Below are 16519 nucleotides of genomic sequence, written 5' to 3'. Positions count from 1 at the left end.
CTGACAGATTAAGAAAATAACATTGATTATTTTATTTTATTACAATGGCGCCTGTCAAGGGGTGAGATATATTCTGCAAACAGGTCGGAGAGCCAACAGTAGGCACGTGAGCATCAGAACTGGACCACAGAGCAAAGTAACAAGGTGGCCTGGTCTGATTATGTTTTCTTTTACATCATGTGGACGGCCGGGTATGTATGCATCGCTTACCTGGGGAAGAGATGTCATCAGGACGCACTATGGGACAAAAACACAACGGCGGAGGCAGTGTGATGAGCAGGGTGATGTACTGCTGAGGAACCTTGGGTCCTGGCATTCATGTGGATGGTATTTTGACATGTACCACCTACCTAAACATTGTTGCAGACCAAGTACATTCCCTCATGGTAACAGTATTCCCTAATGGCACTGGCCTTTTTTAGCAGGATAATGCGCCTTGTCACACTGCAAAAATTGTTCAGGAATGGTTTAAGGAATATGAAAAAAACTTCAAGGTGTTTACTTGGCCCCCAAATATACCATATCTCAATCCAATGGAGAATCTATGGGATGTGCTGGAAAAATAAGTCTGATCCATGGAGACACCACCCCACAACTTACAGGATCGTAAAGGATCTGCTGCTGCAAAATATCACAGAACACCTTCAGAGATCTTGTGATGTCCATGCCGGGATAGGTCAGAGCTGTTTTTGCAGCATGAGGGGGACCTATACAATATTTGGCAGGTGGTGTTAATGTTATGGTTGAAAGGTGTATAAATATTGTGGTGATAGTACAGACTGAAGAAGGAGGAGTATCTTGGAAAACCAAAGAAATATGAGCAACAAAAAAGAAAAGGTTAAAAAAAATTACCTACAAGTAGCATTGAAGTCATAAAAGTTCAAAATTCTGCTTGTACCCCGAATGACATACCGGAGGAATAGAGAACTACAACGTTGGTCCTTCTTTACTAAGACTGGCTTTTTTATGCCAGATTAAGGGAAGTAGGAGTGATTTGCGCCAAAAGGCGCAGTCATTTCCATCTATTCTTTTTAATAAATGTGGCCTAAACTACATCTCCTTAGGGACCATGGCAGAAAAGTTGCACATTTTTCCACGAAACTGTAAATGTGGGGCAATAACTTTAGAATTTCTTTTTATTAAACACATTTCGTAATTTTTATTAAATCTGGCCACCCCCCTGGCTGGTTCTGCAACCATATGCAAACATTGCGGCCATGGCATTGTGGTCCACCCCATTGGTTTTGTCTGCAAAATATTTTCTTTTTAGGTGGAGGTGAGTCTACGCTCTGAACTTTCACCATTTAGAACATTACATAAACACATCTCCATGTGTCTCAGGCGTGAGGTTTATTTATATCTGCTAGATGTGCATGACGTTAGGGACAACAATTGCCTTTAGGCCGGGTCTCTATGTAACAGAAAACTTTTTTTTTTGCCCCACCCAATTAATATTTTCTTTGAATCAGAAATGCAAATATAAAATGAGTAATGTAAGGTAGCACAGAAACAGCAGCAGTACAGATATTTGAGTATCTGTGAATGTGTAATGCCCGGCACACCCGTTAATAGCTTCATCATAGCTTATGCGCTAATCCCTGACCATACATTGTGCACTCATTATTCTGATCTAGTTATAGCTAAAAGTCAGGATAAACTGTGCTGCACCTGTTAAGAAAATGTGGACAATACATATTACATCTGACTTGTCATTTTAGCATAAAACTACAAAATGAATTGGTGATTAGTTCAGATTCACTATATAACCATCTGATTGAGCCCCACAAAGCTGCCACAGCAGGAATCCATCTTCCAATGTCGGGTTTATTGAGATTGTCTCTAGGCCACTAACTTTTTGAAGGATATTCCAGATATTTGGATCAAATTCAACACATTTTGTACCTTCTAATTCTTGTATACAATATTACCATAGAATTACTCATTAATGTAGACATTGTTCCCCAATATCAAAACTAATGTTAACTGGCTTGTCAACATAAAACCCCATGTGTGTAATATGTATGGAAACTACTTTCAGCCCTGTGCATAGTTTTCTTGTTGGTTTACCCGTATTTTATTGTATTTTCCCTTCTGAGTAGCCATATAAACAATCTGTGTCAAGACTGTTAATTAGGATATACCCTCTCCACCTCTCCAAGCAGGAAGTCTCAGCACAATCTCATACACATACAGCTGATTTTACTGCTTTTATACCAGCCTGGTGCCTTTGATGTACTCCCCTCATTTATAAAAGCAATCCCCAATGAATTATGTGTTTCATGTAAATAAAAAGGGTCTGTGAAAATAATTTATCATAAAAAAATATATATTGTTTGGTAGTTCAAAAGTTTTATACTATAGAAAAATGCTTTAGAAGCACACTATGTTTCATTGTATTAAATATATATTTTTCTTTGCAGCATTTGGTGACATTCACAATCGATGAAGAAGATGACGTCCACACAGTAGAAGATGCGATTCGCAAACTCAATCTAATGGATGCCAAAGGCAGAATCTGGATCCAGGAGATGGTGCTGCAAGTGAACAGTTCCGGTGCTAAACTTCTAGATGTGGAGTCCAAGGTGAATTCTTCTGTGCTCGATTGTGTGTTTAATTCTTAATTGTGTCAGATGAGTCAATCCTTTTTCTAGTTTCCCATTTTACTTTTATGTTATCCTTAGTTCCCTTTACCCCTTCCCTCTGAGCTTGTCCCCTTCTGATTTCCCTTATGTGCAATGTTGGTTTTGGACACCTTATGTAGATTCAAATCACCATCCACATTAATATCTACTTCCCTTGCTTGAATTCTCTTACTTTAAATTCATGCAATCATATCACCTTGTAGAAGTAAGATATTAAAAAAATATTTTACAGTTCAAATATGCACTAAAGGGCTTTTCATACATCTCCTCTGGTAGGCCTCCTTTAAAGTGGTTTCAAAGGTAGACCTCTACTTTTAGGAACCACCCCTTCTACTTGTGCAATTTCTTATTGAGTATTTTTTTATGACCATACATTAATATGAATCATTGTAAGTCATTTGTGTTTTTGTTCTGTATGTACAGGAGGAACTGGAAGCATTTCCTATCTCTGCTATCCAACGTTGCGATACTTTTCTCCCGGAAAATAGAAAACGATCTCTTCTGGTGTTAGTATGCCAGGAAAGATACCAACCCAAACCTGATGTTCACTTCTTTCAGTGTGATGATATCGGGGTAAGAGATTTGAATTCAGGACTGTGAGAAAGGAACTGGATACACTGTGGTAGGCGGTTTCTCAATTATTTATTTTTACATTTTCTAGGCGGAGTTGATTTGTGAAGATATTAATAGTGCTGTATCTGATTCCAAAACCGGTGATAACGCAAAGAGACCTGCAGCCCTACGGTATTATAGCAATGCATTATATCTAATCTACATGACCTTAGGTTGTTTCTTGCTCCTTTTCTTAACTGTTTATGAGTCATATAATAATGTATGTAATGTATTCATCCTTTACTAGTCATAGTTCTATACTGTTGTCACACTAAATAGTTACTAATGTTTTAGGAACAAGCAAACAGATGGAGGCACTTGGTCAGAAACCTTTATAACTACCTCATGACCAACCTACAACCATCCCAAACCCCCACAAGGGGTCCATCAACCCCTTGTAAAAGAGTAAGCAGCTTTAGAGTGCATGATAATGTTCTGCCAGTACTCTATTTCCAGTGAAAGGGGAAGGTGCGGAGGAGACACCACTAAAGTGCACCTCCCCGAGCACCAATTTACAATTTTATAGTCAGCTCTTGGGGAGGAGTGAAGCGGCACCTACCTTTTGGGCTCCATAGGAGAGGCATGGCCTCTCTCTATCTCTGCTATCTAACGTTGCGATACTTTTTTCTATGGCAGACACACATCACTGCATATGTACTATTAGAGGGGTCATGAAGGATTAGAAAAGCATGGCTGCTTTATCCCTGAAACAGTACCATAACTATCCAATGGTTGCGTCTGGGAATGAAGTTCAGATCCTTTGTGGACAGGTGTGGCACTGTTTTTGCAACAAAGCAGACATGTTTTTCTAATTCTGTACAACCCCTTTATACAGCAAAGGCATCACTACGCTTAAAGGAAAAAATATATAAAAAAAAGTTTCTAGCTAGATGTTAATGCATGGAATTACATTTGTCAACTTAAAAAGTCCATAACTTGTTACTATGAAATGAAACGATAGGATAATATAGTAATGTAACTTGGAGAAGGTCTTCACAGTCATGCGATCCAGTAAGGACCATTGCCCTCTAAAAAGAAAAACAGTAAATATTCAGCCATTGAGTTCTCCTCTTCTGTCAAGTTCTTTGACGTTCGTTGTATCTAAAAGATGGGAGACAACCAATATGGCTGCCTTTAGAGCTCCCACAGGGATTACCACCTACGACCTAGACTCTGAATGAGAATCTGCCAAGTTATGTAGTGGTACAAGAGTGAGGGATGTTTTAATACAAAACTAAGCAGATTTACTATTCAGGGATCAGGGAAAGCTGACTGACAACCACTGTTGGGACTGCAATGGCGGTCATATTGTCACACATCCAGAAACACATTTAACTAAGACCCTTGACAGAAGAGGACAATATACGGGCATATTTACTGGTGAATTTTATTTTACAAGGAAATGTTCTCAATGAATTATTTAGTAGAAAGTTATAACATCTTATATGCATCTTCCATGTTTTCAGGAACAACCAGGAGAAGATAAGTCAGCAGAGCACAAGTAGCTCCAATTCCTTCACGCCTCAGAGACAATGGAAACAGCCCCAGACGCAGTATGTAACCCCAGCAGAGATCCTGGAGCGGGAATCACAGCGCAGACCTATAAAATCTGCAAACCCATCCCTGAACCCACAAGTCCATATCATTCCAATTCCACAGATGCAGCAGTCAAGTAGTTCCTCACAGGTAATTGGATTTATATTTACAGGAAATGTCATGTTATGTAAATCATTTTGTATTTTATTTTCTTACCATTTTCAAGATTTCTGTTTGCTGTCAATGAAAGTAAACAGTCTTGTTGCGCCTTTTTTTTTCTTTGCCCAAAATGCTGTGGCCAGATATGTATAGAAAGCCTACCTACACAGTGTTTTTGGTTTGTGGCGTTTTGGTGGTGTTTTGGGTGTCAGTGGTGCTTTTTTCAAAATGCAGCATGCTCTAGGTATGGCGTTTTTTGTGGCGCTTTTTCCCATAGACTTCTCTATCGAAAATAGAGGGTGAAATACCTTAAAATAGATCCATATTTTAGCCTCCATTCTCCTATACAAAGGAAATATGGCTTCTTATAAAGAAATTGACCCATCAGTGAAACACTGGTGAAGCAAATGTTCCCAAATTTGCTTGCATTGCTCATAGCGTCCACGTGCAGCCAAAACCCCACTCACGTGTGGTGGCCAATGGCTGCACGACTTTGACGAGTATTACCGGCAAAATTGTGCAGCCATGCTTGTGCGTGTAGTGTCGGCCACATGGAGACTCTGCTATGTGAGACCATACCCATACTTTCTTTTTATATTGTGTGCATAGGATGCAATCTACAGCCAAGTGAAACGAACTGAGAAGAATTTACAAATCCCACAGAGTCCACAAATGCAACAGAAAAGTAGCTCAAGTGGACAGACAGTTGGTAAGTTATCACAAGTATTAGCAGGATGAATAGACACTAAAACACATACAACATAGTATCAATTCTTCAGGTTCTAAACCTTTAGTAAACTGATGTTAAAAGCAAACCTCAGCAGGGAGACGTGAAGGCCCCCGGGAAATCCTGATGTTCTGTGTGAACTAATATAAAGTAAAAACATACATATTGCAGAAAGTAACGAGTGTAAATCAAATGAGTCACATGTACAAAACCAATTGCCATAATTATTGTTCTTACAGTTGATGGGGACACCCAAGACCCAATGACCATGAGAGCTGGACGGGAAGTGGTGAGTATCAAAAGTGTAATTAACCATAGTAACATAGACCATTGTAGTTGTCCAAAGAAAGTAGGTAGATAAGTTAGCAGCCATTTTTGCAACTATGGAGCTATATTGTAGTCACAGACCCACCCAGGATTTATAGAAATGTATAGTTCCTGCTTTCCATGAAGGAATATGCCATGAGTGCTTTGTTTCTTAGGTTTGTTAAGATTTTTCAAAGATTCAGCTAGTATGATGATTGCTAAAATAGTGTTACATTCTTGCAGTGCTACCGTCTAAAAAAAAACAAGAAAAAAACGGTACAATTTTGTAACAAACCATTTTGTAACATAAAATACAAATTGCATTTCTTTTTTTGTGAAAAACTTAGATTTTTGTGGCCTATAATATCATTTTGCGACACAGAATTTACTTTTAGGAAAATTTGGGTTGAATGTTAATCCGCTATTATAGTTTTGGTTTACAAAAAATGTATTTTGTATCTCTTTGTAACGCGAAATCTGAATATTAAAGGGTAACTAAACTTTCAACAAACTTCTGACATGTCATAGTGACATGTCAGAAGTTTTGATCGGTGGGGGTCTGAGCACTGAGACCCCCACTGATCGCTAAAATGAAGAGGCAGAAGCGCTAAGGTGAAGCGCCCACTTAGTTTCTGATAGGCTGTATGGGCCCATAGACTTTCTATTGAGTCTGTACACCGTTACATCTGCTTTCTGAGAAAAGCCGATCAGAAACAAAGCGTCTCAGCGCTCACCCAAGTGCTTCTTCCACTTCGTTTTAGTGACCGGTGGTGGAAAGTTTAGTTAACCTTTAAAGGGAATTTGTCGCGAATTAAACTTTTTTTTTTTTTTTAAGTAAGTTACTTATTTCTATTATATTTTTACGTTTTTTGCTGTATTTTTTTTTTTTCCACATGGTGGAAAGTATTAAAAATTAAATAATAGTTTGACATGTTTTCCTATGTTGGTCACCAGAGGGAGCACTTCCCAGAATTACAGCAAGGTGAATAAAGCAACCTGACTCACAGCTTCCATAAATGTGGGAGGGAATTTCACACCCCCCCCCCTTACAAGCAAGGAAAAGGAGTATTCAAATTGCTAAGCAGTCTCCGGCTGCCATTTTGGGTGTGATTCTGCAGCTTGCAGAAGCTATAGGACACACCAAAAGGCTAAGGCTCTGTTCACACGCTTACTAAACAAAGGGAAAACAGCTCCTGATTTTCAACCATTTTTTAATCAAACTCGCGTTTTTAACGTAATTTTTTACGGCCGTTTTTGGAGCTGTTTTCCTATAGAGTCAATGAAAAACGGCTCCAAGAAGTGATATGCACTTCTTTTTGGCGGGCGTGTTTTTGCGTGCCGTTTTTGGAAACGGCCGCGTAAAAAACACCCTGTCGGAACAGAACGCCATATTTCCCATTGAAATGGGATGTTTGTAGGCGTTCAGATGTTTGTAGGCATTCTGCTTCAGATTTTTCAGCCGTTTTTTGGGACATTTACGGCCCGAAAAATGGCTGAAAACACTGCATGTGAACATAGCCTTAGAATGATGAAAGTGAAGTGAACTACACAGACACACACTCAGCTTTACTACACAGACACACACACTCAGCTCTACTACATCTGACACACAGTCAGCACTGCTACATACATACACACACAGTCAGCACTGCTACATACACACACACTCAGCTCTGCTACACTGACACACACACACACTCAGCTCTACTACATCTGACACACAGTCAGCACTGCTACATACACACACTCAGCTCTACTACACAGACACACACACACACTCAGCTCTACTACATCTGACACACACAGTTAGCACTGCTACATACATACATACACAGTCAGCACTGCTACATACACACACTCAGATCTACTACACAGACACACACACTCAGCTCTACTATATCTGACACACAGTCAGCACTGCTTACATACATACACAGTCAGCACTGCTACATACACACACAGCTCTACTACACAGACACACGCACACTCAGCTCTACTACATCTGACACACACACACACAGTCAGCACTGCTACATACATACACAGTTAGCACTGCTACATACACACTCCGCTCTACTACACAGACACACACACTCAACTCTACTACATCTGACACACAGTCAGGACTACTACATATATACACAGTCAGCACTGCTACATCAGCACTGCTACATACACACACTGAGCTCTACTACACAGACACACACACAGTCAGCTCTACTACATCTGACACACAATCAGAACTGCTACATACACACACTCAGCTTTACTACACAGACACACTCAGCTCTACTACATCTGACAAGCTTAGCTCCGCACACCGTCCACACTGAAAATACATCTAGCGACAGGGGGGCGGCCTGCCGGGGTGGGGGGCCCGTCGGAGGTCACGAGAGCGGGGGTCTGTGAGAGAGAGAGAGAGGGACAGACAGAGACACACACCTTACCTGCAGTGCAGCTGGTCTTCATAATGGTGCCTGCTATCTCCCTACAAACAGCTTCTCTGCTGTGTGACTCTGACCTGCGTCTGCGCAGTACAGAGCCAGATAGCAGAAGCAATGAACGGCTGCCGTTCATTGTGCCCTATGCCCTGTAGCTGCCGTATTTCCATCTGTGTATGTGTTGTTAATCGACACATACAGAGATGAAAAAAAAAATGCCAGCCCCCATAGAGAAGTAAAAGTATGAATAGATTAAAGAGTAGAAAGTGACAACACAAATAAATAAAATTTTTGCTTACATTATATTAAAAGCAATATAATTAAAAAAATAAATAAATCATGACACCTTCCCTTTAAGCTAACACAAATTAAAAGTATTAACATCAGTAGGAAATGGGCCCTATTTACTCTGCCACATGTCTGCAAGACTTTTTCCAGTAGATTGAGAATATCTTATAGACTTTCCTCATTCATTTCTAGGTCTGTCATTCCTTAATGTCCATATATGATATTTTTCAATTGTCTCTTGTCTCCTGGTACCTCGTAGTTCTGCTTTATACTGGTATTGATACTATTAATAAAGGACAGACCTATTTTTGACCCTTTGGTACGTAATGTCCTTGATATTGTCTCCACTCTAAACATAACATAATAGACGCCAAGACTGAGATACAAGTCACCACTAGGCCCAATCTGGAGTATACTGTCCTAAACTAGATCTCCGTACGCATGTCTGTGCCTGATATGCTGATTTTTTTACTAAGATTCTTACTGTTGTTTTATTGGTAAGATATAAAGTACTTTAATGAAGCCAACCAGTCTTATCATTTATAATTAGTAATAAGGACTTAAAGAGGCTCTGTCACCAGATTTTGCAACCCCTATCTGCTATTGCAGCAGATAGGCGCTGCAATGTAGATTACAGTAACGTTTTTATTTTTAAAAAACGAGCATTTTTGGCCAAGTTATGACCATTTTTGTAGTTATGCAAATGAGGCTTGCAAAAGTCCAAGTGGGTGTGTTTAAAAGTACAAGTCCAAGTGGGCGTGTTATAGGTGCGTACATCGGGGCGTTTTTAATACTTGTACTAGCTGGGCGCTGTGAAGAGAAGTAACATCCTCTTCTCTTCAGAACGCCCAGCTTCTGACAGTGCAGACCTGTGACGTCACTCACAGGTCCTGCATCGTGACGGCCACATCGGCACCAGAGGCTACAGCTGATTCTGCAGCAGCATCAGCGTTTGCAGGTAAGATCGACTTTTAAAATAAAAACGTTACTGTAATCTACATTGCAGCGCCTATCTGCTGCAATAGCAGATAGGGGTTGCAAAATCTGGTGACAGAGCCTCTTTAATCCATTCCTTTATACATCTCTTACTGCTGCATTAACCAAAGATTTAGGTGGAGAATTTCTTTAATTTTGCAGTATCTTAATTTCAAGCCAGCATTAGTAATGACAAAGTGACAGCAACATATATGGATAGGAGGGATAACCGTAGTGCAATTTAGGAAGGTTGCCTACAAGGCATAATTGGGAAGTTGGCACAAGGTCACGTGATCCATTTTCTAATCTGTAAAATTGTGGCTGGCACTCGCTAACGGCCGCCATTTTGCTGCGATTCAAGTGCTGCGAACTCCAAAAGTTTTGGAATTCGGTGAATCCGAAACTCTTTCGGAAATTCAGTCTGAATTCAATTTGTGTAGAATCTATTTGCTCATCTAGTTATAGGATTCCCAAATGCCTGAGTCCAAACAATTTGACAAAAGAAAAAGTCCAGTGCATCTAGAAAATATTCAGATTCACTGATTTGCAGAATGAAATCATGGTCTTGGATTGGGACACATAATATGTACATTAAAAATTGTGCATTTTGGAGAATGTTTTTACATTTTTCTTTTCCATATTGCTGTATTTATACAGCATGCTAACGTTTTTAATGTAATGAATAGAAACTATTAATTGTTTGTGATTTTATTAATGATTTATATATTAATATTTATAGTATATGTTATATTATGACTTTATCATATTTAACAATAGTTTGTTTTGTGTTGCACAGGATCTACTAAATCACTGTTTTGATGACATTGAGTTCTTTATGGGAAACCTTCAGAAGTCAGCTGAAGCATTCAAAGTCCTAAATCAAAGAAAAAAGTCAAGAAGGAACAAGAAACCAGCAGCTGGAGGTAAAACTGAACACAGAAGAAATAAGTAGTGGCATATGTGGCTGCTAGAATACCTTCCAGTGTTGTGATTAAATAAAATAATTAGCTGTGGTATTAAGGAGGTACTCCAGCTTTTTTACAGTTGAAAAAAGGGTTATGGAGATGGACTCTTTAAAATAGACAAGCAAGTTGACAATGAAAGCTGCAGGAGTACAGTCAAATCCAAAACTTTTTCCTTTATGGGGTTGTCTGCTTTAAAGGGGTTGTATGGTTTAGAAAATCCATTTTCAAATACATATTAGGGAATCCTGAGTTATTAGAGGGGAGCAGCTACAAAGAATCTCTCACTGTGGGGGACCCAGCACATCCAAGCATTACACACACAGCCCAATATCTTAAATGGGTATCATGTAATGCTCCATTTTACCTGTGGTGGTGCTGCAGAGGAATTAAACTCTTGCTGCCAGTTTCCACCACAGACTACAGCTGATCACAAGGGATCTCAGCTACAGAGTCACAACTAGGAGGTATGTGGACCCACTAGGCCGCTCCGCCATACCGAAGTAACAGCTGGCCAAACAACAGTCGATGATAGTCTTTAGCACAAGAGTACCTGGATAGAAGATTTGGCAGACACTTGGTATGGCAGACACTTGGCGTGGCAGACACTCGGCGTAGCAGATGCTTGGCATAGCAGATGCTTGGCATAGCAGATACTTGGCATAGCAGATACTTGGCACAGATGACACTTGGTCCAGATGATGAACTCTACTCCAGTACTAGACTTCACACAATGGAACAAACACAATTACTGGATACGGAATACAGGATGCGGGAACACAGGATACAGGATACAACTAAGGGACCATTTGCAATAATGAACATGGGCAGACACAACAATGCTCAGGCAAGGAGGAAGAGGGCAGAGTCCATTTTATAGTCTAGGGTGCATTGGGATTGGATAGGGAGCATCCTAGGATTGACAGTGCAGCAGATCGGGCGCATGTGCTGGCGTCTCCGGGGAGGGAGACGCCGGCTGAGTACATTGGTCTGCGGTCCGCGACCAGAGGGTAAGTGATGCTGGTGGTCCGCGACCGCGGCCATTACATACAGTATGGCATGTGATCAGTTTTTTAGCCTGGGTTACTTTCTACAAATAAAAACATTGTCCAAATGGAACAAATTCTTTAAAGTGAGGAAGTAGAAAAAGCAGAACAGAGTCATGTAAGCTTTTGTATTATGATGGTCCACTTTACAGGCATGAATGATTAAGCATTGTAACAGTTTTAGAATCTCTATCTTTCATATGTACTGTATTCGCCTGGAAAGCAATACTCTTACATCAACAATTTATAAAAATTTTTGCACAGAGGGATTGCTGACTCTCCGAGCCAAACCCCCAAAATTAGAGGATTATGAAGAAGCTGCACAAAAATTCAAATACTGCTTCTGTCTACTGGTATGTAATAAACACAAAATGTGAAATAAAAAGTAAAGCAAAAATACTGCAGGTTTCACTAATTTGTTTCCCTCTGTGTCTCTACATAGGCAAGACTAAGAAATAACATTATGAATCCCAGTTCAGTTGAGCTTGTTCACTTCTTATTTGGACCACTTCAAACCGTAAGTTTTCTTAGCATTTTTTTTCTTTATTAAAAAAGTTTATGCTGGAGCACGCTTTCTATAAAAATAATGAGTAACTTTTCTATACTGCAGATTGATTGATGGACTTTACGCCAGGACTCCATGGTAAATTTTGGTTGCACTTGAGTCAAGATAAGGCCTCAATTTTACCACAACTCATGGGCGACCAAAAGTCACCATGGAACCCCAAGCTTACTGAGACCTAATATGTCCATAGACATATATCATACATTATGTTCATAAGTTAAATGATCATATTATTGTGACAACCCTTTCGCTGATCTGATAGAAAGGGTCTCCTGTTTAGGACCCACTTCTAATATTCAAAATTAAAAGTCATGTTAAATTTAGGTCTGGAGGACCTCCAGCATTCATTCGAAACAAAGGATACCCACTGATTTTAGTGGAAGAATCCCCCCAGTAGTAGCTGAACATGACGTTTCCAAACAGTGACACCCCAGAGATCAGCTTGTTTGTAAAGGACCTGTAGTATGACATGATCATAGTAACATAGTAGCAAAGCCAGAGTAGTTAAAAAAAAAAGACGTATTGGATGCCCTCATATTATTGTTATAGGCCTAGCTATAAAAAGATTATTAGAAAGAACTCTGTATTTATAGAAAGTAATTAATTCAAACCCAAACCATCTTTTTCTCCAAACTAAATAACCGTTTTTGAAGCATTCCATTTGCCTTGGCAGCAGCAGCCTGACACTGGTTGTCCAAGAGCTTGAGCAATCCAATTGATATTTTTAATGCTCAAATGTGTAACAAAAAAAAGTCTCTCTTTAATGATGAAGTGTAATAAATTGTTATCATTGTTACAATTATTCGTGTGGGGCAGCTCGTTACTTTAAAACAATCCTAACTTGATCCCCAAATTTTTTTTCTTGTTAAACAAATTGCTATGACTATGATCAGCTCCAGAAAACAAAGACAAGTCAATGTAAAATAACACAATGTGCCTAATATTTATCTTAGTTAAGGGGGTTTTCCCTTGAGTGACATATATGACATATCCACCTCTGGGACCTGCACCTATCTCTAGAACGGGACCCCCTAAGCCCCGTTCTACCTCTTTGTGTTTCGGCTGATTTCCGACCATGAAGGAGAAAACAGCGTAGTTCGCTTAGGTATGCTATTTCCGTAAGCCCCCTAGAACTGAATGGTACTTACGGAAACAGCGTAGCTCGCATGCTACGCTGTTTCCGTAACTGCCATTTACTACTATGGGAAATACGGAAACAGCGTAATTTCTGTAACTCCCGACCATGTAATCAGTAAGTGGCCAGGAGGCAGCGTGAGCGCAAAAAGCTATAACGGGGTTTAGGGGATCCCGTTCTAGAGATAAGTGTGGGTTCCATAGCTGGGACCCGCATTTATCTTACATTTATGACATGTCCTGTGGATATGTCATAAATGTCCGTTGTGGGAAAACCTCTTTAAGTATCTTTCTAAGAAGCTTGTAATCTGCAGGGCACACAAAATTGTGGTTGTCGTTTGAAAGAAGTTGCTGATAGGTGGATATGAAGGGAAACATAATAAATAACAGTATTTGGCCTGTAGGAGTAGCAGAAGAAGTTTAGTGATCTATTGCCTCTAAGATGCTCCCTGCTATATGAGACGAAAATGTAAGATTGTCATTTCTTGAAATCAGCTGGTGGACAGTTCCGGAGGTCCGGAAATGGCAGCTGATATCAGAAGTCCAATGCTAACCGGAGAAGCTGTTAGTCTGCTGAACGATTGTTTAGATGATAAAGAACTAGAATTGTGGAATTCTTTGGGACCAAACTGGAACAAACCAAGGTATGAAGGGATTACACTTCCTGCAATAGTCAATATAACTCTATCCTGTTATTTATCAAGGGGATCCATGGGAGAAGATGGGATAGTTGGACAAAATGTTTGAGGGGTTAAACTTAATGCATTTTTTCCCCATATTATTACAAAACATTTTGCTATCAATTAAAAATAAAAAACTGTAAATATAAATTCTTATTAGTTTGTTAAAAACTCCATTCAGCTCTTTCTTAGCTCTATCTGTTTTTGGTAAGGCTGTGTGATGACTAGTATGGCATTATTAGTGTATATTCATACGCTGCAGATTTGTTGCAGAAATGTTTGTAACTGAAAATCAGTTGCATACATCTGAATGAGTTGTTTCTTCAGCATGCACATTATTTTCTGCAAACCCCATTTAGATGAATGGGACAGTCACAGAAATTTCTGCAATATACCTGCTGCGTGTGAATATACAGTTACAGATTCCTCGGGGGATTGTCACCCACCTTTCATAGAGTCCTAAATCAGCAGAGGCATAACCTGGGCCCTATTTCAAAGTTATTTCTAACAGGGCACACAACTATGATGCATTATTTATAATACTGGTCTCCTCATATGTGGCAGAGGGGACTTTGGCCTCCTCAGTTCCAGGGCCCAGGCGCAACTGCTACCTCTGCATCCCTAAAAGCCATGCCCCTGAATAAATGGCAAAGGTGCCTTGTGATATTACAACGCTAGAGGATGTATCAATCAGGAGTCAAGCAGGGCAACAACCCAAGTGCGAGCTATAATTGTTGCCATACTGTTTGACCCCCAACTTTCCTAGCAACAGATAAAAACTATGAAACACCTGAATGGAACATGACAGAAGAGAACAACTCTTTGGTTTTCACTAGAGGTATACACAGACCAAAAATGAACTAGAGATGTTTTGAAAGGATAACTTTCCTTTTGCTGAGATTTGCCATATGCCCTTTAAAACGGCTTCAGATGCTCCTTAGCATTAGACTACAAACTGTCAATTTATCATCACGTCATGTTACTACAGTTTATAGTCTGATGCTAAGGAGCAACTATAATGCAACAAATCTCAGTAAATAAAATGTTTTTCTAAAAATGTATATAATATTGTTGAACTGCTACAAATTATAGTGAATATCCTTTCTCCATATAGACTGGAATTCCCACGGGACTTTAGTGAACCATACACTCCCACATTTAAGAGTGGGTGGGTGCCCACTAATAATGATGGAAAATCCTGGGAAGATCCTGTCGAGCTCCAGCATCGCCATGAAGAATTAAGGTCACAGGTAAGTGGTTTACACATGAAACATACAGTATGTTAAAAAATTATTTCATTTAAAACATTATAGACCCAATTCTCTTTCCCTAGTCCTTGCTTAGAAAGCTTCTATTACACTTGTTTATTTTTTTTACTCGAAGTGAGTGCATTTTCTAAGGGTGTGTTCCCATCAGTGTCGTGCTTTCATTCATCGGTTCCGTTCGACCTTTGCGTAGGAGGAACAGATGAACAGAAAGCCAAATGGAAACTTTACAGAACAGAAACAAAGGGAAACCAACAGCAACAGAAGCATTACCATTGAAATTAATGGTAATGCAAATGGAAGCTATGGTTTCCCTTTGGCTTTCCGTTCATCGGTTCCTCCGAAGGAAAGGTCGACGGAAACGATGATTGGAAGCCCAATTCTGATGTGTACAGGTCGTAAGGCTGATTCACACTCGGTTTCGAGCCTCCATCGGCAGTTCTGTGATATTTGGCGGGATTATAGCACAACATGCAGCGCTTTTAATCCCGTCCAAACAATAGATGCCACGACAAAACCCCAAAGGACCCCATTATAGTCAATGGGGTTTGTCGGGCGCAGTTAGTGTCTCGTGACGGATCTGGCCCTATTTTCATTGTTTCCATTATAATGGCAATGTAAACAGAGCCTAATATTAGAAAAAAGGTTTTCTTTTTTCCAGAAATAGCGCCCCACTGGGCTGTGTTTGGCATTGCAGCTCAGCCTCATTCAAGTATACGTGAAGTATTTGATGAAATCAGGTGTGTGATTTGTTGCTTTGGTCCTGTGCAAACAATTGCAAATCAATGCCAGCTGGTGCCTACTCTATTTTATTTGCATTATGCCATGTGTACAACCAGGACAGGATTTATACGATGCTTGAAGGGGTTGTCCAGTTTCAGCAAATGAATGCTATTTTTGTATAATTAAAAATTATACAATTTTCTAATATACTTTCTGTATTAATTCCTCACGGTTTTCAAGACCTCTGCTTGTTGTTATTCCGTAGGAACATTCATTGTTTGCTTCCAGTGGATAAAGTTCTGTCCATAGTCATGTGATGGACACACAGGTGCTGGGATCGTCAGAAGACACAGCTCTGATACACATACTGTAACTGTAACGATCCCAGCACCTGTGTGTCCATCACATGACCATGAACAAAATGCTATCCACTGTAAGTAAACAATGAGTGTTCCTAA

At 39.8% G+C, this 16519-nt stretch overlaps 1 protein-coding gene across 1 annotated transcript in view; it reads left to right on the top strand.

The window, feature by feature from the left end:
• The window catches only part of EPS8L1 (EPS8 signaling adaptor L1), a 53457-nt gene that overhangs the window by 22704 nt on the left and 14234 nt on the right, over positions 1-16519 (top strand). Inside the window, exons 4-14 of the mRNA XM_075838845.1 lie at positions 2421-2582; positions 3066-3215; positions 3304-3386; positions 4721-4940; positions 5559-5658; positions 5916-5965; positions 10483-10609; positions 11959-12047; positions 12137-12211; positions 13889-14037; positions 15188-15323. Coding sequence (XP_075694960.1) covers positions 2421-2582; positions 3066-3215; positions 3304-3386; positions 4721-4940; positions 5559-5658; positions 5916-5965; positions 10483-10609; positions 11959-12047; positions 12137-12211; positions 13889-14037; positions 15188-15323 — 1341 coding nt within the window. The remainder of the gene's footprint in view (positions 1-2420; positions 2583-3065; positions 3216-3303; positions 3387-4720; positions 4941-5558; positions 5659-5915; positions 5966-10482; positions 10610-11958; positions 12048-12136; positions 12212-13888; positions 14038-15187; positions 15324-16519) is intronic.

This window comes from Rhinoderma darwinii, chromosome 10 (assembly GCF_050947455.1).
Source record: "Rhinoderma darwinii isolate aRhiDar2 chromosome 10, aRhiDar2.hap1, whole genome shotgun sequence".
NCBI classification, from domain to species: domain Eukaryota; kingdom Metazoa; phylum Chordata; class Amphibia; order Anura; family Rhinodermatidae; genus Rhinoderma; species Rhinoderma darwinii.
Note: the sequence above shows the minus strand (reverse complement) of the source record. Positions and strands in the feature narration are given on the sequence as shown.